Source organism: Anabrus simplex, chromosome 3 (genome assembly GCF_040414725.1).
Source record: "Anabrus simplex isolate iqAnaSimp1 chromosome 3, ASM4041472v1, whole genome shotgun sequence".
Taxonomy (NCBI): domain Eukaryota; kingdom Metazoa; phylum Arthropoda; class Insecta; order Orthoptera; family Tettigoniidae; genus Anabrus; species Anabrus simplex.
In genome coordinates, this window is record NC_090267.1 from 143,044,240 (window position 1) to 143,066,428 (window position 22,189).

Here is a 22,189-nt window from a genome sequence, read left to right on the forward strand (position 1 = left end):
TATTTATTTATTTATTTATTTATTTATTTATTTATTTATTTATTTATTTATTTATTTATTTATTTATTTATTTATTTATTTATTTATTTATTTATTTATTTATTTATTTATTTATTTATTTATTTATTTATTTATTTATTTATTTATTTATTTATTTATTTATTTATTTATTTATTTATTTATTTATTTATTTATTTATTTATTTATTTATTTATTTATTTATTTATTTATTTATTTATTTATTTATTTATTTATTTATTTATTTATTTATTTATTTATTTATTTATTTATTTATTTATTTATTTATTTATTTATTTATTTATTTATTTATTTATTTATTTATTTATTTATTTATTTATTTATTTATTTATTTATTTATTTATTTATTTATTTATTTATTTATTTATTTATTTATTTATTTATTTATTTATTTATTTATTTATTTATTTATTTATTTATTTATTTATTTATTTATTTATTTATTTATTTATTTATTTATTTATTTATTTATTTATTTATTTATTTATTTATTTATTTATTTATTTATTTATTTATTTATTTATTTATTTATTTATTTATTTATTTATTTATTTATTTATTTATTTATTTATTTATTTATTTATTTATTTGAAAACCATTGCCTTAAAATTCTATGTTATTACATTTTAATCCATTTTTTAAATATGGCTTTGTGAATTAGATCCACTGATTATTTTAAATTCATTATTTTAAATTGATAATTGTTTTCAACATCATTCTATTTGCAAAATCCTAGTCAGTGGGTAAATTTTAATCTATTATTTAATTTATTTTCATTTTGTACCATCAGGACCCTATGGCCTGGATGTTGGAGCCCCTTTAAGCAACAAGCATAATCATCATCATCATCATCATGTTATCCTTAGCTGACTTATTTGCTGGATTCAATTTCCTAGTAAGTTTCTTAAATTTCTCCTTTCTTCCACAACCATTCCTAATTCCATTTCTTTCCAACCTGCTTCTTAATCTCTTTATTTCTCTGTTATAACATAGCAGGTCTTCACTATTCCCTACTACCTTTAAAAGTACATACCTATTTTCACATTCCTCAACAATAGTGGAGGTAATGATGAGAAGGAATTTACAGTGCCTAAGAGACGAGATGGGCAGGAGACAGTGCCAGAGAACTAAGCAAAGGCTACAAGTTATATTACTTTGGAGAAAATGAAAGTAGTAATTCAGAGATGGGATGGTAATGGATGTCAAGTGGACAGAAATGAGAAGGAAATTACAGTGAAATGGGATGATAAGAGTCTGGGTCTTGTGAGAGGTATTCAGAGTAAAAAATTCCTTGGACTTATAGAAATGGAAGCATGGGGTGAGAAAGAAAATGACAATGATGAACATGGTGGATTTGAGCAAGAAATGATGAAGGTGATAGGCTACTTGAAATGGGAGAAGTCCTGGGACTGACATTTGTCAACACAATCCGAGCAAGATGAAGGGCAGTAAGGCTGTTGGGCCTTCAGGTGTAACAATTGAAATTATCAGATCACTGGGAGAGGTGGTAGAATGTGTATTTGAAATAATGGGAACATCTGATTGGAAGAAAAATTTGCAGAAGAGTGGAAAAGAAATACGACGATACCCATCTACAAGCGAGAAATATAGGTAAGGGAGCACCTTGTGAAAGTGCTGGAAAGAGTAGTGGATCAGACACTGAGAAATAAGACAGTTACAAGAGTGAAGAGAAGATGCAAATGGGAAACTATACACCATGCCTTCATAGATATGCAGAAGGCATGTGACACAGTGCCAAGAGAGCTAATACACTGGTGCTTGAGGAAAAAGGGTGTAATAGAACAGGTGATGAGGTTTGTAAGAGAAATGTGCAGGTTCAAGAACAATGGTGTTCACTCCTGTTGGGGAGAGAGCGGTTTGAGGTGGTCATTAGATTACGTCAAGGATAGGCATTTAGCCCATTTCTGTATATCTTAATCCTGAATGTATTGAGTGAATCAGCAATACTTGGGAGAAATTGGGAGCTCTCGTTGGCAGATGATACGGTCCTTGTGACAGATACAGAAGAAGAACTGCAGGAGAGGTTAGTTGCTTGGCAAGCAGCTTTGGAGAAGGGTGACTTAAAACTGATAAAAAATAAGATGGAGGTGATTGTAAGCAGCAAGAGAGAGGAGGAAATGACATCAATATTGTAGACAGGAAGGAGAGTCAACTGATGCAAGCAGAACAATTCAAGTAAATGGGTGCGGAAATCGATCCAAAGGGAGGATGAGAATGAGAAGTCTGTGAAAGATTTAAGCCTGGTTGGAGTAAGTGAAGGGAGATGGCGTGAGTTATCCCTGACAGGATGATGCCAGTCCAATTAAAGTTCAAGATGTACAAGACAGGAATCAAATGATCATAGATTGTGGAGTGGAAAAAGGATAAGTAAAGTGAAACAGTCTGTAAATACACTAAAATATCCAAAGCTTACAAGTCTATTTCTTGAAAATTGTGTCAAAAAAGATGGCCTCCATTTAAACCAAAGCAATGTTGTAATCGCTCCTGGAAATTGCCATACATCTGCTTCCGTAGATCACAGTCAGTAGCCGCAACTTTGTTAACAATGACTTGTTTGAGTTCTTGAATGTTCTCAGTAATTTCATACAGCTCTTGGAGGTTCACTGGAGATCAGTATAGCATGTTCTGTTTGTTGATGAAGCCTGAAAGATGAAAATGGGCTCTGTCAGACATAAATTATTGAAGATGTCTGGGTTTTCACTTAGCAAATTGATTATTGCAATTTGTAAGGGTGACATTTGATCTCCTTAAGCATTCAGAATAAACTTTTTCGTCTCACTCCTGTAATGCGAGACTGCTGGTGTGCCGATCGAGGACTGAGATAGAAAACATTCCTCACTCTCTGTATGTTCTTGGGTGTACAGACTGTTTTTGGAGCTTCATATTTCACATTGTACACACTACCATTTTTCAAATTCTATATCCAAGCCAATGAGGTATTCCGAGAGAGTATGTGACTATGTCGACCAACATTAAAGTGACTTCAAAAAAAAATTTGGACTTCTCTCACAGACTTAGTTTTGTAATAACTACGAATTGAGGTAATGCGATGTATGTTTCAGCGCTCCATTGGGACTGACCATATGAAATTACGTTTTCTTGCATCCGGGAGATAGTAGTTTCGAATCCCACTATCGGCAGCCCTGAAGATGGTTTTCCGTTGTTTCCCATTTTCACACCAGGCAAATGCTGGGGCTGTACCTTAATTGAGGCCACGGCCGCTTCCTTCCAACTCCTAGGCCTTTCCCATCCCATCGTCGCCATAAGACCTATCTGTGTCGGTGCGACGTAAAGCCCCTAGCAAAAAAAAAAAAAATCCATCCCCTCTCCCCTCTCCGCATCCAGTATAAGCTGTAGCACCTGCGCAGTATTCAAGTTTGAAATGTGTCAGTCGGCTTGGCACCACCTTGTATATGAGGCAGAGATTCGGGCTTGGAGAAAGAGGAGTTGTTGAGTAGGGCAGAAATGAGAATTATCATATTATGCCATGCAATGGGAAACTCTTTGAAGGAAAGGAAAATAAATTACGATACCAGAAAGATGGCAGGACTGGGGAAAATAAGGGATTCTGAGACAGTACTGAGGTGGTACAGTGATGTAATGCAGACTGAGGTGAATGTCTGAAATCTGAAGAGTTCCATGGTCTAAAAAATTCCAGTCTGGAGAAAGTCAAAGAATCAGATGGTGAGATGTACAAAATCACATGCTGACTAAAGGACTGACCAAAGAAGAGACAACAGATAGGACAGGCTGGAGGAGAATGGTCATGCATCCAACCCCAAATAAGGGATAATGGGGGTGTAGTGGTAGCAGTAGTTCTCGTGTAATAGATGCCTATGTGTATATTTTGTTTTAAAAGATGTGCCATTTGAAATATCGCTAATCTGCTGCCTAATTAATAACAAGAACTGGAAGTGAGTTTTAACTTTTTAACTCTAGTGTACATCTTGAAGTTGTTGGCAAATTATGGTGGACAGTTTGTGATAGAAGGTGTAATCTGACTGAGGGTGCTGCAACCAGCTGTGGTGTGATCTAACAGAGACTGACAATTTTGGCACTTCTCTGATACAGTAAAGGAGTCTTACATTTTACTCTTATGGTCATTTTTAGTGAACTGTAGCTGGTTCCTCATTACAGAAGAAGGAAATGATTCCTCATCAATGCTGAATAGATTTGAGTTTAGCCACTTTTATCCTGTCTATATGAAATTGTTCCAAGCTTGTAGGGATGCCTTTGGCTGTTAATGATTATTGTTTTAAGGAGAAGTACAACTGCATTGGAACCTCGATATCTCGAATCACCTCGGGAGCTAAATTTTATTTCGAGATATAGAGAATACCGTATTTGAGCATGAATAGCACATAGTTGAATCATGTGTATTTACAGGCGTATACTGAATACATTATTTTTAACAGTATTTAAATATATACAAACAATATTTTACGGCATCACTTTAATTATAACCCTTATTAGAGTAAGTTTTTAGAAGACATAATACAGTGCATACAATATTGAAACAAGAAACATACCTATGTTTAAAACCTTTGGAAAAAAATCCGTTAGTCTCTTCTGTTTGTTACTGTTAACCTTTCTTCCCTCTTCACCCACTGTGGGTGGGGGACGCAGATGAAGAATACACCCACGGTATTCCCTGCCTGTCGTAAGGGGCGACTAAAAGGGCTGACCAGGGGGTGATCAAATTAGAATCATGATACTACTTGTCATTAGTACCACCACGCAGGGTACACCATGGGTCGCTGTTACTTGCCCGTAATACCACTATGTTAGGTACACAATAGGTTTGTGATTAGTAGCGGCAGTGTATGTTCAGGATGCATTTTACAGTACCTGTGATTTGTACCACTATATGAGCGACACCATGGTTCTGCCTTGTCTGTGATTAGTATCCACTAAGGAACACCACGGGATAGTGCGAGTCCCTGTGGTTAGTCCACTTATGTGAAGATCACCATAGGTTTGCGTTGCCTGTAAATAGAGACACAATGTGCGGAACACCATAGGTTTGCGTTGCCTGTAAATAGCGACACTATGTGTGGAACACCATAGGTCTGTGTTACATGTGCGCATTATACATTACCTGCGAGTAGTACTATAATGTGTGGAATACCACGAGTTTACGCTACTTTTGATTAGTACCGCAACATGACAAATACCATGGTTCTACTTTCCTAGCGATAAGTACCATTATGAGGGGCCGATGACCTGGATTTTGGACCTGTTCAGACTACAAGCATCATGGACTGTGTATTGTGCTTTAGAAGCACTCCCTTAGTCAGTAATACTATTATTTAACACTAGTTTCTGGGAATGTGGGGCATTGCCGGTCGGATTCACTGATTGTTTTAACTTCATATCCATCCATTCATTCTTCGTCCTCACATTTTGAATTCTGGTCAGTGGAGGATTCTGGGTTTTTAATTGTCCTTACATTTCGTCTCATTTCGTGCCATTAGGGGCCGATGACCTAGATGTTAGGCCCCTTTAAACAACAAGCATCATCATCATCATCATCTTCCCTCCACATCGAAATTTCTCATCAGTACTACGCAGCCGAGATTCATAAATGGAGCCTGTCCTCTGCGACTTTGGGAGTTGTCAGGTAATTAATTCACATTACATGTAGTTATCCTCATGGCTGGTCTGTATTGAACTAGACTTAAGTCAAAAGTGTTACAGTATTTATTAATAACCACCCCTTAAATACAAAATACAGTTCTTGTAGTTAAGATTTATATCTTGTCATAAAGTCTAACAGAGACATATTTTGAATGTCCAAGGCTAAAACTGTGTTCCTGAACACTTGTTAAAAGATTGACTGACTCGCTTGTGTTTGTATGACATATTATAAAATCTGGTTACATACTTTCCATATTGAATGAAATTATGAGATAATTGGTTTCCAGAACCTGAGCAAACTTATTCATTAGTTGATGATGTCAGATTGTCATTTTTTGTTATTAGTGGAGATTATATTTTGAGTTAAAAGATTGTTTAACTATTAAGATTGCTGACTTCTGACGTTGATGTTGTTATTATTAGAGCGTGTTTAGTTGAATCCTGCACTCTTTCCAATCTTGTTGCGGTAGTGAAGAATGGGGTCTCACTAAGCGTTGCTGTGTGTCGCTTAACTTGAGTGTACAACTGCTATTTCTTATAGTTACGAGTCGAAAGGGGGCGTTCAGAGTGGTGTTAACTTATACTTGAGTGTTGGCTCTATATTGCTGGGAGGTGTGTAGAAAATGATCTGTAAGAAAAGGAGGGTATAGAAAAATTAGACGTGAATTGAGTACAGCTAAGCTTTGAAAAAGTTGTCGTTTGCACATTACTTACCCCCTCGACTGTTATGAAGGTGACTAGACGCTCTGGCTGTGCCGGATTGACTGACACTTGTGCTTCTTGTATTGTGTCGGTGTGAGATTAGGGGTGGGGGGTGTGATGGGGAAGAGGGAATGGGTGGAGCGTTGAGTTTCTGCACTGTTGGTTGCAGGGAGTTTTTAGGGGCGGACAGGGAGGGAGTTGTGTTAATTAATGTAGTGGGAGTTTTTGAGGACGGAGATTTAAAAATATAAGAAAGTTGTTATGTTTTGAACTCAATCTTTGTAATAAATTAGGTAATATATCATGTAGAGGATTTTTGACTTCAATTATACCATTGAGATTTTGGTCTTTATTGTAGTACTGGTCTAATAGATGTAAATGTTTTCCAATTCACTCATTAATTTATCTTTACCTTTTCTTTTGATAATTTTGAGATTTTTTTCTATAGTTGTGAATTGATGCCCTGTTTCTTTCATATGAGAACTCATATCTGAATACTTATTGTGTTTGCTGGCATTGTAATGCTCCATGTATCTTGTGAAAAACTCTGGCCTGTTTGCCCGATATATGAGACGTCACGTTGCGAACATGTAAGTCTGTATGTGCCGGATCCTGAATAAAGGTTACTTTTTGAATTGATTATGTTGTAGTTGAAAAATAGGTTCTAAATAGTGTTTATTGTCCTGAATGCAATGCTTTTTTTAAGGAGTTCGAGACTTGATAAATGACTGGGTTATTATAGGGGAAGGTGGCAAACTTAGATTTTTTAGGCCTGTCCAGGATGAGGTTTGTTGTTAGTTCAAGTTTGACCTGCTGAGCTGCTGGATATGCTTCTGACATCCGCTGGCAAGAGATTCCACTGTTGAGCTGCGGTAATGGTGATTGATTTCGTGTAGATTGCTGTTCTGTGTACAGGAATGGATAAACACATGGTGCTGCAGGATCGGGTATTTTTGTTATGGTCTGTGGAGGGGAGCTTGATGCAATCCCGGGGATAGGCTGGTTGAGAAGTTTTAAGAATATTGTGCAAAAAGCAAAGAGTATGAAGTGTGCGTCGTTCTTGCAGGCGAAGCCCCCCCGAGCCGTGTGTAAGACGGTGTGACATGGTCAGCGTAACGAAGTCCACAGATAAATCTTACGCAAGCATTCTGAGCACCCTGTAATTTCCTTCCCCAGTCTACTCCTAGGTTGTTGTAAACTATATTGCAATAATCAAAATGAGGTAATGCGAGTGATTCCCCAAGAATTTTCTTTAGTTTGAAAGGGAAAGTGAATTTGAATTTACTGAGACAGTGCAGCGTTCCGTATATTTTTCTACACACAGATATAGTTTGGGCAGACTAGGACAGATGGTTTTAGACCGAATAGATCAACAATAGACTTGATATTTACAGTGCGAACGATAATGGAAAAACATCTGGAAGGAAATCATCTTCATACTTTTGGATTTGGAAAAAGCTTATGATATAGTTAAGAGAAAATATATATAGGAATGCATACTGAAAAGGAATGTACCAAAATCATTAATTAACAAGATAAAAATGTTGTATCATGGGAATAAAAGCAGTGTACATGTGGGGAGTGGTGATTCTGAAACACTTTATACAAAAAAAGTTTCAAGCAAGGAAGTGCACTGTTGCCATTATTGTTTATTATATTGATGGATAAAATCATAAATCGTATAAAACAGAGTATCAGTAGCGATGAAGTGAATGCTTTGGTCTTTGCAGATGATGTGGTGATTTGGGGAAAGGGGGAAAATGAAGTACAAAGGAGACTGAACATTTGGAATGAAAATCTGAAGGAGTTTGGAATGGTAATTAGTAAGAAGGAAACTGTAGTCTTGCACTGTGGAAAAGAGAAAAAGAGAAGCCAAGTGAACATAGTTGGAGAACGGTTAGAGAATGTAGAACAGTTTACATATCTGGGTAGCATTATTAATGGAAGTAATAAAATCAGTCTTGTAATTAATAAGAGACTAAGTAAAGGTACAACATTTAATCATCAAGTCAGAGAGCTTTTATGGGGTGACAAAGTACTCAAGAGAACGAAACTAACATTATATAAATGGTATTTCATACCAATTGTAACATATGGACTAGAAACGCTGGTAACTAATAAGAGACAAGATTTTTTATTTTTATTTTTTTTTAAATTATTTTTTTATTTTTTGCTTTACGTCGCGCCGACACAGATAGGTCTTATGGCGACGATGGGACAGGGAAGGGCTGGGAGTGGGAAGGAAGCGGCCGTGGCCTTAATTAAGGTGCAGCCCCAGCATTTGCCTGGTGTGAAAATGGGAAACCATGGAAAACCATTTTCAGGGCTGCCGACAGTGGGGTTCGAACCTACTATCTCCCGAATACTGGATACTGGCCGCACTTAAGCGACTGCAGCTATCGAGCTCGGTGGACAAGATAGTAAGATCCAAACAGTCGAAATGAAATTTTTAAGAACATCAGATAAAAAGACAAGAAGAGATACAATTCAAAATATTAAAATCAGAGAAGAGCTAAATATAGAACCGTTAGTACACAAGATACAGAAAGCAAGACTGAGATGGTTCGGACATATAAACAGAATGGGAAAGGAACGGGTAGCAAGAAGGGAATTGGATGAGAAGTTAAGGGAAAGAGACAAGTTGGAAGACCGAGAAGAAGGTGGATGGATCAGATTTGGAAGGACATTAGAGAAGCTGGATTGGATGTGGCGGAAGTAATGGAGCAGGAAAAGTGAAAGGACAGAAAGGAGTGGAGAAGGCTTGTTAACCACACCCGGGCGACTGGAGTGGGATGATGATGATGATGACAGCAAACAAGGAGAAGAATGGGACAAGAGAATGTTAACCGAATGAGATTTATAAGAATAAAATGCGACAAACAAATTTCAATTCTCCACAGGCTCGACGTTATAGAAGAGAAGTAATTATAATAATTATTATTACTATCATAGATAATAATAATAATCATATGGCCTCAGATGACTGTATGAAATTATATTTACATTTCATTAGAGAGTTGGCCAAAATCTTTGTTAACAAATTTAAATAGAAGGGGCTTTGGACAGGGCTTGATGTGTGTATGAGGTATCATATAATTTAGACCCCAGAAAATCACAAATAACAATCCCATTACAAAACTTCGGGTAATGCACACAATTACAGCACAATTAGAAATCAAATATCAAGAACGAAGAAAATTAGAAAGGAATACACTGACCCAAAATAATAATAATAATAATAATAATAATAATAATAATAATCCAAAAAAATGACTAAAAAATCCAGCACGAACGATAAGCTAATAAATGTAAACAAATAGAACAACACACAGCCTCCTAGACGTGTATCTAGTGATTCCAAATTACCTCACAATTTAATTACCATTAGATCTTGAAATCTTAAGACAATGGCCTAACGCAGAGTCTCTCAAATGCCCAAAATCTCACATGTGCAAACACCGGCGCAAAGTTCCTGTGCACAGTGCATTGGTCCCGCTCGACTCGGCTTGGACCAGCGCTTCGCCTCTGGGCTTCTCGGCTAAGCTCGGCTCAACTCAGCTCGGATTTCGAGCGCTACAGAGCAAGTGAGGTAGAGGGAGACAGAGGGAGCGCGCGAGCGAGACAGGCATGGGGAAAGAGAGAGACAGCGCTATTGCTCCAAATCGAGGAGTGGGGGGGTCTCCACTGTGGTCAACCAAGCGAAGTCGTCTTTTGCACTTTTGCACCGTGCACAGTGCATGCACCTGAGAGGCCCTGGTCTAACGTTTAGAGCTAGTTACATTTTAAAAATCTTGATGATGATATTGTCCTTAAGAAAATTTCACCTGCAGAAGTGAACACAGTTGAATTTTGCTGTAAAGGTCAATTAATATGTAGGCTAAATTCATGATAAAGTCTTTTACTTCAAATAATCCACGGCCTTGGGAGAGCTTCCCAAAAATATTAAGAGTTCCCAGTACTTGCATCTTTGTGGTAGAATTGTCCGGCCCCATGGCTAAATGGTTAGCATGCTGGCCTTTGGTCACAGGAGTCCTGGGTTCGATTCCTGGCAGGGTCAAGAATTTTAACCATCATTGGTTAATTTCTCTAGCACAGGGACTTGGTGTATGTGCCGTCTTCATCATCATTTCATCCTCATCACGATGCGCAGGTCGCCTACAGGAGTCAAATCAAAAGACCTGCACCTGGCGAGCCAAACATGTCCTCGGACACTCCTGGCACTAAAAGCCATACGCCATTTCATTTCATTTGTGGTAGAATATCCAATTTGACAACTTATGCCACAGTTATAAGCTAGGCATGCAGGTAACGGTCAACACTCACATAAGATTTTTTTAATATAATAGTCTAAAGATAACTTGAAGCACACAGTAAATAAAATCCAAGGCGTAGCCTTAATTCTCCAACATCCTACCCTGGAGTGTCTAATTCCATTCTCCAGACTCTGTAGTTACACCAAAATGTCTTCCAAAGCACACGTGACTGTACAACCATCTTGGAGGCCGGCTGCAAGACAAATCACGGCTACCCAGAAGCAGCCTCAGTGCACAGTGCAGAAGTGAGTTATGCGCATGCGCACAACAATCGATTTGCTTATTGAACGAATGATAGGAAAAACTTAAAACGGTCCACCTTTTCAATACAAAATGTTATATTTTATTTATAACATGTAATTTGTACTTGGAACTAGTTTCGACGCTGTGTTTGCGTCATCATCAGCCAAAATGGGAAACAGGCAAGCATGTAGGCATTTATGTTACACAAGGCGTTACATTAAACAATACACATCTTACAAGGAGATAAAAACAGGGACGAATATAGAAAACAAATGAATCGTTGAGAAAACAAAAGTTATACAAATTAAAAATAACCTTAACCACGCATCTTGCAGTGCGAAAGTGTTCTTCTTGAATGATTCCTGAATGTAAAACACACGCGCACACATTTCTGAGGAGCCAGCAGGCAGGACAAAGTAAAGTGAAACCTTAAGAGTTCTTCTGAGAAGAGTTAATCATTTTTCTATGTTCCGACTAATTAATGAAGTCTCCCTTGAGTTCCTGATAAACATACACAACAGGAAAATTCTCCTTCACTCTCAACAATAGCTATAAAGAACAACGGTAAAATTTTAAATATTGCGCAGAGACGTGAAAGCATGATTTTGAACATGATATAACTCCTTCAGATAACCCAGTTATTTACACAAGGTGTTACATTAATTAATACACATCTTACGAGGAGATAAAAACAGGGACGAATGTGGAAACACATGCATCGTTGAGAAAGCAAAGTTATACATATTAAAAATAAGCTTAACCACACAACTTGCAGTGCGAAAATATTTGCCTTGAATGATTCCTGAATACAAAACGCACGCGCACACACTTCTAAAGAGCCAGCAGGCAGGAAAAAGTAAGGTGAGACCTTGAGAGTTCTTCTGAGAAGAGTTCATCATTCTTTCTATGATCTGACTAACTAATGAAGTTTCCCTTGAGTTCCTGATAAACATACACAACAGGAAAATTAAACAATACACATCTTGCAAGGAGATAAAAAACAGGGAAAGTTATACATATTAAAAATAACCTTAACCACATATCTTGTAGTGCGAAAATATTCGTCTTGAATGATTCCTGAATACAAAACACACGCGCACACATTTCTGAAGAGCCAGGAGGCAGGAAAAAGTAAAGTGAAACCTTAAGAGTTCTTCTGAGAAGAGTTCATCATTTTTTCTATGTTCCGACTAACTAATGAAGTCTCCCTTGAGTTCCTAATAAACATACACAACAGGAAATTCTCCTTCACTCTCAACATTAGCTATAAAGATCAACGGTAAATTTCATTTTAAATATTGTGTAGAGACGTGAAAGCATGATCTTGAATATAATATAACTCCTTCATTTAACCCAATTTTTTACACAAGGTGTTATATTAAACAATACACATCTTACGAGGAGATAAAAACAGGGACGAATGTAGAAACAAATGCATTTTTGAGAAAGCAAAAATTATACATATTAAAATTAAGCTTAACCACACAACTTGCAGTGCGAAAATATTTGCCTTGAATGAATCCTGAATACAAGACGCACGCACACACTTTCTAAAGAGCAGCAGGCAGGAAAAGGTAAGGTGAAACCTTAAGAGTTCTTCTGAGAAGAGTTCATCATTCTATCTATGTTCCAACTAACTAAAGCAGTCTCCCTTGAGTTCCTGATAAACATACACAACAGGAAATTCTCTTTAACTCTCAACAATAGCTATAAAAGAGTGACGGTAAATTGTATTTTTAAATACTGTGCAGAGATGTGGAAGCATGATCTTGAACATGATATAACTTCTTCATTTAACCACCTTTGAAAGTTTCTCTCTATATTACATAGCTTCATTAACAACCATTCTGTAGATGCACAAATTAATCTTGTAATCTTCATAGGTCCGGTATTCAGCTTGACAAGAATATAAAATAGGTATTAAGGAATACGTTGTTGAGAGTTTGGAGGTTGACTGTGCCAGTATTGGTGGTGTATTGTTGCAGCGTTACGTGTAGTGTGGGGGCAGGTTTCTATGATGTTCAAAATCATGCTTTCACGTCTCTGCGCAATATTTAAAATTTTACCGTTGTTCTTTATAGCTATTGTTGAGAGTGAAGGAGAATTTTCCTGTTGTGTATGTTTATCAGGAACTCAAGGGAGACTTCATTAGTTAGTCGGAACATAGAAAAATGATGAACTCTTCTCAGAAGAACTCTTAAGGTTTCACTTTACTTTGTCCTGCCTGCTGGCTCCTCAGAAATGTGTGCGCGTGTGTTTTACATTCAGGAATCATTCAAGAAGAACACTTTCGCACTGCAAGATGTGTGGTCAAGGTTATTTTTAATTTGTATAACTTTTGTTTTCTCAACGATTCATTTGTTTTCTATATTCGTCCCTGTTTTTATCTCCTTGTAAGATGTGTATTGTTTAATGTAACGCCTTGTGTAACATAAATGCCTACATGCTTGCCTGTTTCCCATTTTGGCTGATGATGACGCAAACACAGCGTCGAAACTAGTTCCAAGTACAAATTACATGTTATAAATAAAATATAACATTTTGTATTGAAAAGGTGGACCGTTTTAAGTTTTTCCTATCATCCTTCTCAGTTCAATACGGACAAAAAATGAAATTCTTAGGTTTAAATATTGAACGAATGACGTAATAATCACTGAGTACAGATTTAAAATAAATTTGCATGTAGACTGCACCAATAGACTGCAATACCCCCTAAACTATTACTGAGAGTGGCATTAGGCTAGATAACGCCAGAGGGTAACGTGCACACAAGGATGGAAAAACAAACATTAAAACAGTACAGAACATCAGGCAAAAAGAAAGTGCGCTGAAAACCCATCCCATATTTTAAAAAAAAAACAAGAGGCTTAGATCCCGGAAAATGCTGAGGCATACACAAAAAAAACCACCAATGTTCAAAAAAGAAAATTATAATAAAATAATATTTACATTTAATAAAATTGAAAATCATAAAATGTTCGATAAATAAGGGAAATCTAAAAACGAACAGAACGATTAATATTATAAATAAAATTTAGTAAATAGATAATTTAAATCAAAATAAATATAGTTTCTTATAATACTATTGAATTAATAAATGAAAATGGTGCACCATACTACATATTAATAACAAGATATTAGAATACATAAGTTAAATAAAATTTTAAAATTAAATTAAGAATGAAAAATGGGTTGAATAACTTAAGAGAGACTTCTAACAGTCCCCAGTGAAAGGACCATTCACCAGTAATTCCCACATTAACATAGTTCCACAACACATCACTTGCAATAAAACATAAACATATACTGACGAAAATGTTTAATACCAAGCCCGCACAAAAATCGGAAAATATAAACTCTCATAAATTAAAATTTAAACCACAAACACAATCATAGGCAAAGGAAATCAACAAATTTACAACCCTTTGTCAATGAGTTAGAGAATGAGGCAGTACAAGTAACAACAGGAGAGTCACACACGATCTTGCCTCAAGGTGAAAAACAATGCATTATTCCATAAACGATGCCTCACAAGAACTTGACGCAATCCCAGACAAGACAATAATAATGAATCAGTTACGTAACTGCCAAGTCTCGATAAAATAGCACAATAATCAGAAGAAGAGTTAAGAACCCCGAACACCAGATCGCTCACACTAGGGTTGTCCAAAGCCCTCGGTGAAAACCCATTATGTTACTAACATGTTACCGGACAACAATAGCATCACATTCACACGGCACTCACTTGAAGCTTGAACGTTGTACCATACGAATACAAAGACAGAATTCAGATCACAAGAAGTACACAAATAAATTAAAATGCCACATTCAAGTAAATTAACATTAAAAGGAGTAAATCATAAAAGTAGTATTTACATTGATTCAATATATGCCAGGTAACTCACCGTGTTTGTCCTGTGACTAGTACACTCACAAGTAAGAATTAAAATACATTTAAATATTTACAGGAGTCTCAAAATATTTACTCTAAAGACAGAGATCCGTAATCGTCCCGTTGCTGGGTTTTCTACCCATTTCACCCTATACCGGATGCTTCTCTCATTGTGTTAGAAGCTGGGAAGCGACACATGGCTACAAGAAGCGTCCGCTCGCAAGCAACTCTAACGGTCAACAGACACTTTCCAAGGTAGGCCGCTCGTAGCGACACAGTCTAGCTCTGCTTGAGCTCTCTGGAGAGCAAAGTCAGTACACAATCCAAGTTCCAAGTTTCGCACACAGATGGTGTAAGAGTACGTTGTACAGCTCGATACACACGTATTACTAACACGCAGGCCAATCGCACAAATCATATATCATAGAAGATGAACCGTGCCATCTAGACATGCCATTAAATATATGTCTCGTATAATGTTCAGATCCCAAACATATATATTATGCCACTAGACGAGCGTTCCTAACAGTGGATGATCAGGCGGAAATAAAATCCCAATTCACAAACAAATATGTCCAAATATAATGGTTGCCCATTTTCATGTCACACCTCTAACTCTAACCAGGAGAGACAGGGAAAGTGATACGACTTGAAGAATGAAGGTATCAGTAAAAGAAAGTAAAGGGCCACAAAATGCATGAAAATGACATTTGTCTTGAAGAGAACAGGAAAACAGAAGTTGACCAATTAAGATCATATAGGAATGATAAATGTGAGGAGCCTGGTTCAAGTAAGTGATGGATGGAAGCAATGCTAGACTCTGCTAGTTACCAAGAGAGCACATCAGTTTTAGGACAAGTGATACTCCAGAATTGGATACAATTTTCTAATTTTGGTATATAACATGCAAGCTTTTTCCTGTTATTCTCTCTACTGTTACAGTGTGTCTGTAGTATCCTTTCTGGTCTTCCTGAGAAACAGAATTTATTGCTTCTGTTGTTAGCAATGGTAAAGCCTGTAGAGAGAACTCGCCTACTACGTTGCCATTTAGGCTGATGGCTGCGTATATGAATAACATTAAAAATCTGTTACAATTTATTCCTTTAACACCTCGTGGAAAGGTGGTGTCTATGTTGATGGTAGCCGCCCAGCTAAGAAATGCAACATGTTTATAGGAATTAGCTTAAATGTGCTATATGGGAAAGGGAACCATTAGAAAAATACTAAGTGCACAGTTGACAGTCCAGTGACAAACAAAAGGCAAAGGGAGTACAGAATACTGTTAAGAGCTTGAGAATTAGTAACAAAAGGGATTATTCTTCGTGTTATTTCAAGATGTATTTCAAAATGTATTTCCAAGTGAAACCTAGCTTTAGTCTGCCTTCAGTTTGCGTCTTTGTTCATGCATCTCTAGCTGTTTCAAATTCTGCTACCTTCTTTCATTGCCATGTTGAGTTCACTCCACATTTGAACTAGCAAGCTACATTTTAAGATCGAGGGTTCTGATTTCAGCACAATGACTAAATGTTCCTACTCATTCTATAAAAAGGCTAAGAACTCATTGTATCATAATTCTAGGGTTAAATAAATTAATGATTATGTGTGTTCCAATCCCCTGACATTTATTGACACTGATATTTGAACATTTTTAATAAAATGTGAATTTTACATCAGAGACATGATAGAAAACAGCAAGACTTCCTTTAATGTACTGTCATTATTTTTTCTTTTCTTCCTGTTGACAAGTTCTGTTTAATATTAATGATATATACCATAGTTATGACATTAACATAGACTTAAATTCACATAACTCATTCTCAGTTGTAATGGATGAGATTGAGCTCATTTCAACTTTCGCTTAATGTAGAGTAATACAGAAATGTTGTTAGAGAATAACCTCTCCTAAAGCAGTCATATTTTAGACAAATATTCTGAAAATGTGAAATAACGTTTTTCGGAAATCTAGGTACTTGGTTAACAAAGGGCTGACATCTGTATTACTGTGCAAATCTGAAATTAAATGTGTTTCTACATTCTGTAAGCTTTTCTGTTAAATGTGTACTAGAATAGCTCTTATGTTGTACATGCCATAATTACCGGTATAGATTTTTATGTGTAATTTAGTAACTAGCAACACTCTGATAAGCTACTTTTTAAATGAGTTGTGTTTGATCTTGTTGTTTAGGTTCTTGCAACTGGATTAAGTGGTCTGTATTCTCTATTGCCCCGAAAACTGGATATTGAGACTGAGGATTGGCATCGTTTGACTCCCGATGATGTCAATGACATTAATGAACTCACAATGTTTATGAACTCTCTTGAGTTCTGCAATGCTGTTGTTCAAGTTGCCCATCCAGTTGTAAAAAACCAAATGCTAGAATTTCTTTACCAAGGATTTTTGGTGCCAGTTATGGGTCCAGCTCTACTTCAGGTAGGCCTCAAAAATTATAAATGAATGTTTCTCAAAAACCTGTATGTAAATGTTTCTTTCCAGTTTCAGTGAGGAAAGAATTGATACCTTACTATCTGTACTAAATGTAGGTACAGTATTAATTTAGAACTCTGTACCATCTCTATGTTTTATTGTCCATAAAGGCATTGTTTGCATATTGCAGAGAATTAAGAGACGTTAGATAGTTATCAGTATGAGTTAAAAGGGTTAAGATTGGAAAGTCGAGGGTGATGTAAAAAATGGTTAAATAGGAATTCAACATAACAGTAAGGAATGAGAATTTCCCCTTTTATGTTTAATTATTAGGACAAGAATTTCTTCTGTACTAGGATACAAAATTATTACATTTCATAAATCATCAGTTACATGGTGAAGTAATAAGTACCAACACTTTCCTGTTAGTAAAGGGATCATTAAGTCTGAATTATATTAGGATTATTACTAAGTGAAAAAAAAATGTATTGGAGTGCAGTCAAACAAAGTCAGGTGATGCAGGAAATATTAGATTAGGAAATGAAGTATTAAAGGAAGTAGATGAATATTGTTACTTGGGTAGTAAAATGACTAACGGTGGCAGAAGTAAAGAGGATATAAAATGCAGACTAGCACAAGCAGGGAAGGCCATTCTTTAGAAAAGAGATTTGCTCACTTGAAATATTGATATAGGAATTAGAAAGATGATTTTGAAGACTTTTGTCTGGACCGTGGCATTGTATGGAAGTGAAACATGGACAATAACTAGCTCAGAAAGAAAGAGAATAGAAGCTTTCAAAATGTGGTGTTACAGACGAATGCCGAAGGTGAGATGGATAGATCGAAACACGAATGAAAAATACGGAATCAAATTGGTGAGGGGAGATCAATTTTGTTAAACTTGACCAGAAGATATAGAATGATAGGGCACATCTTAAGACACTCAGGACTTGTCAATTGGTTTTTGAGGGAAGTGTAGGCAGTAAGAATGGTGGGGGTGGACCAAGGTGGACGCAGATTAGAGCAAATGTAGGATGCAGCAGTGATGTAGAAATGAAAAGGTTAGCACAGGAGAGGGTGGCATGGACAGCTGCATCAAACCAGTCTATGCATTGATGACTCAAACAACAACTTCAGAAAGAAATTTTGTATATATTGAAAATCCAAAAGATTAGTTATCTTGCACCCAACCATGTCTTTTGAGAGAAACTAGTTGGGTTTTGTACATGTACGCTCGAGTTTGTGATATCTGGTATCATGCTGTCTACTGTGTTCTGCAGGTTTTCATGGCCAATGTCAACTGGCAAAATAGGGTTTTCTTCAGAGATTTTAGTCTGTGCTGGCGTTGAAGATATGTCAATATTTCAGCCTCTTATAGCCCTTCTTGAGATGAAATCACATGGACAGGGTGGGTGACTATAGTTTTATATTTATTTAACGCATTCACTCCCTGCTCACTCTGTGGGCATTTAATCATGCAGCCCAGTGATTTTTAAATGCTGCACTGACTCACTGGGTAACTTATAACTAGGGCCCGGATTCATATGCACTAAAACTCCCAAGAATATGCATGCACATGTGCACTAAGAATGTTGAAAATATGCACGAAAATATGCACTAAAAATAAAACAAAATACACTTACCAAACGCATTACTTAATTTTAACTCAGTGCTAAATTGACAAACATGTTTCATTCCTTGAAAAATGATGCATGGCAGTAGGTTATCTACAGTTTTTCAGTGTTCTCAGGGGTCAATGACTTTCTGTTGTCGGACACAGTTAAATTATACGCTGAAAATGATTATTCTACGTTGACGGATAAAACTGGCCCTGACTGCTTGGGACATTCTTCTGACAAAAACTGCCTGATTCCACTTATGTAGTTGCTTCTTCAGTCCTGGGTTTGAGTCCAACACCGCACTGACTTTCCTTTTTTAATTTTTTCTCCAGTTTCACCATGGACACCATTTAAAGAACAGATGGTGTTTGGAATTAACTGAAGGGATTTGTGTAGTTGTGCACCACGAGTTTTTAGGCCCTTAATCACCTTCGAAATTGACGAATAATGCACAGTGGATTAAACTTATATCTTTATATACAGTTTCAGATACAAATGCGCACTTTGCTTCACGAACACATACAGTATGACTAGCATCAAGACATTTAACTACACCTTTCACTTGATTAAAGTTCTCCTGGTAGAATGATACTGCGGATAACTAAGTTCACTATCTTTTGAGAACAGGTTCTGGCGGAAGACAAACCTGAGGCAGATGAGTGTTGTACAAATGTACACGAGCCGGTGCCCTTAGGAACAGTTGTTTCCCACTTGAAATTACTTTGTTGACAGATGGAAAGAGGGTACATATTTCTTCTGCAATACGATGCAATCCATAAGCCAAACAAGTGGCATGGATGAGACTTGGTGAAAATATTCGAAGAGACTGACCAGCTTTCAACATACATATATGAAGCTGCATCTGTGACCAAAAGGCGCACTTTGTAACAATCGCTCTCCGATTCACTAGGCCACAGGAAGTCGCAGGGAATCCTTAACAAATCTTGCAACTTTAGCGTGGTTTGTTTTCTGTAAGACTTTTGCACGAAAGTAAATGAGGTTTTCCGGGTTCTTCCGGACATAATTTACCCACTGTGAAGTTCGCAATATATCGACCACACGAATTGGTTGTTTCATCTACCAATATCCAGACACAGTTCCCTCCTATGTCAGATCGTATCGAATCAACGACAGATGTGTGCAGTGAAAGTGATGAATAGTTCTTCCTAAGGGTAGTTTCATCGGGTATGCTTTGATTGTCACAATACTTTTCAAGAAACGAGCGTAGATGTGGATTAGTCAATTTATGTAGCGGAATGTTACTGCATACATAAGCTTTACAAATATTAGCAGAAATTGTACTAACTTCACATCGTGTTTTCACGTCAGTTAAAAGTAGCTGTTGCATATTCTTACTCTGTTCTTTTAATGAGATGTGAAGTTGTTTTCGAATGCTGTTCAATTTGACATTTTTTATTGCATTTTACACTCTTATCGCACACTTGACAGTACATATCGCCATCACTTGTATGGTCATTATTGCTTAATATCCACTGTTTAATTAAAAACGAACTAGAGCTCTTATCTTTAGGCATTTTCACAATTTAATCTGGTGAAACACTGCAATAGAAGAACAAGTTAACAGTTGAACACACTTGTTTAAGCAAATCTTGGGAGGCTACTGTAAGGAGAAAGAAATGTCAGAAAGAAGGAAACAGCTGTTGTGAATTGGGTCATTATCCATCTACTTGCTTGTATTATGACACTGAAAGCCCCTTCTTTTTTTTTATTTTTATAAGGGAAGGCTTCCTGTGTTGCCAAGGGATGTACAACATAGAAAGTTCATTAGATTTTTCATTTCATTCAGAAATCTTACATACATACGATTATTTTCATATTGACTGTATTGAAATTTAGCTAATGAAAGTTAAACATTTAATTTATTGAAACCACCTATTCAAAACTAGTAAAGTCTTTAGGGCTATATTACTGTCATTATATTAAGTTTAAGTATGGTACATGTTTCGCCTGTCATTGTAAGCATCATCAGCCATGAATTCTAACTCCAAGTCAGAGCTCTGAGTGGATGCTTGCTATACTAGGATTATTCATAAATCATATTTCTTATGTAACAATTTGCACTGAAGTATAAGAACTTTAAGGTCATATTTGGAGTGGATAAGCCATTCATGTCTTGAAGTTCTAGTGAGACGTCCAACTAATGTGCACATCCAATGGAAATAATACTAAGTGTCAACTCTCATAATGCCGATAATGAGAACGGCATGAAACAAGTGGAATTTAAAACATCTATACAGTTTTTTTAGCCTATTAGGAGATTAACTTGTACTAGAACTATTCTTGAAAACTATTTTTACAACTATTTACACTGATGTATATAACATATAGTACAATTTGGAAATGAACTGGCCGATCTTGTCTAAAAGTTCCAATGGGACGTCCTACTTATGTCCATGTTCAATGAAGATAATACAAAATATCAACACTCATAATGCCGTGCTGGGATGGCAGTTGTAGTCTATTGGAATCGTTGTAGTCTATTGGAATCATAACATTTAAACATTTCTTTTTACATTTGTAGGAGATCAAACGCGTTCACTTAAATGTTTTTTTTTGGGATGGCCCAAATATTCTAAAGATTAACATCACTTTCTTGAAGAATGAGAATCACTGTTAAAGTGAAGTGCCGGTTGGATGGCAAGAATGCTTCTTAGAGAGGTTGATCGAGTGTCATTAAATAACGGATTATTTCATCTCCGTATAAACATGCTATATGTTGTTTATGTTGTGAAGCTCTTTTGAAGTTATTCCATGTAAGCCTGGAGAGAAGTTCAACTGGATTCTGGATGTAAGTGTGTGGCTAGTGAGTGTGTTGAATCTGTGGAATAAAACAAAAAAGTGAGTGAGTGCTATATTAGGATGATTTATTAGTGGATTTAATATTCTTGACACTTACCCATTAGACGTTAGGAGGAAGTCTGGTTGCGTTGCTTGTATGAGGTGGTCTGACAGTCTTTTTATCTCTGCTTCTCATATTGTAGGGGTGTGTCATTGGTGGCCGGGAGTGTGTTGGGTGGAGTGGGGTGGGCGGGGCGGGGCGTTAAGATCTTTATTGGTTCGAGTGGGGGAAGGGGTGTGGCTGGGCGAGGGGACAATGGTTGCTGTTGAAACATGGGTATTAATGCTGGATTTATAGTTGAAGAAAGGTTAATGCGACAGCCTCTCTGTGGGACGCCCACTGCTAAATCGCAGCAATTAATTTGACATGTACGGGGAGATAGATCTTGAAATAAAGTTTCACTTTTCAAGAGACCTTTTTTTTGAGATTGACAAAGGG

At 36.6% G+C, this 22,189-nt stretch overlaps 1 protein-coding gene across 3 annotated transcripts in view; it reads left to right on the plus strand.

The window, feature by feature from the left end:
* The window catches only part of LOC136866081 (FHIP family protein GK23746), a 607,505-nt gene that overhangs the window by 139,285 nt on the left and 446,031 nt on the right, over positions 1–22,189 (plus strand). For all 3 annotated transcript variants that reach the window (XM_067142738.2, XM_067142740.2, XM_067142741.2), the window contains exon 6: positions 17,033–17,278. In XM_067142738.2, coding sequence (XP_066998839.2) covers positions 17,033–17,278 — 246 coding nt within the window. The remainder of the gene's footprint in view (positions 1–17,032; positions 17,279–22,189) is intronic.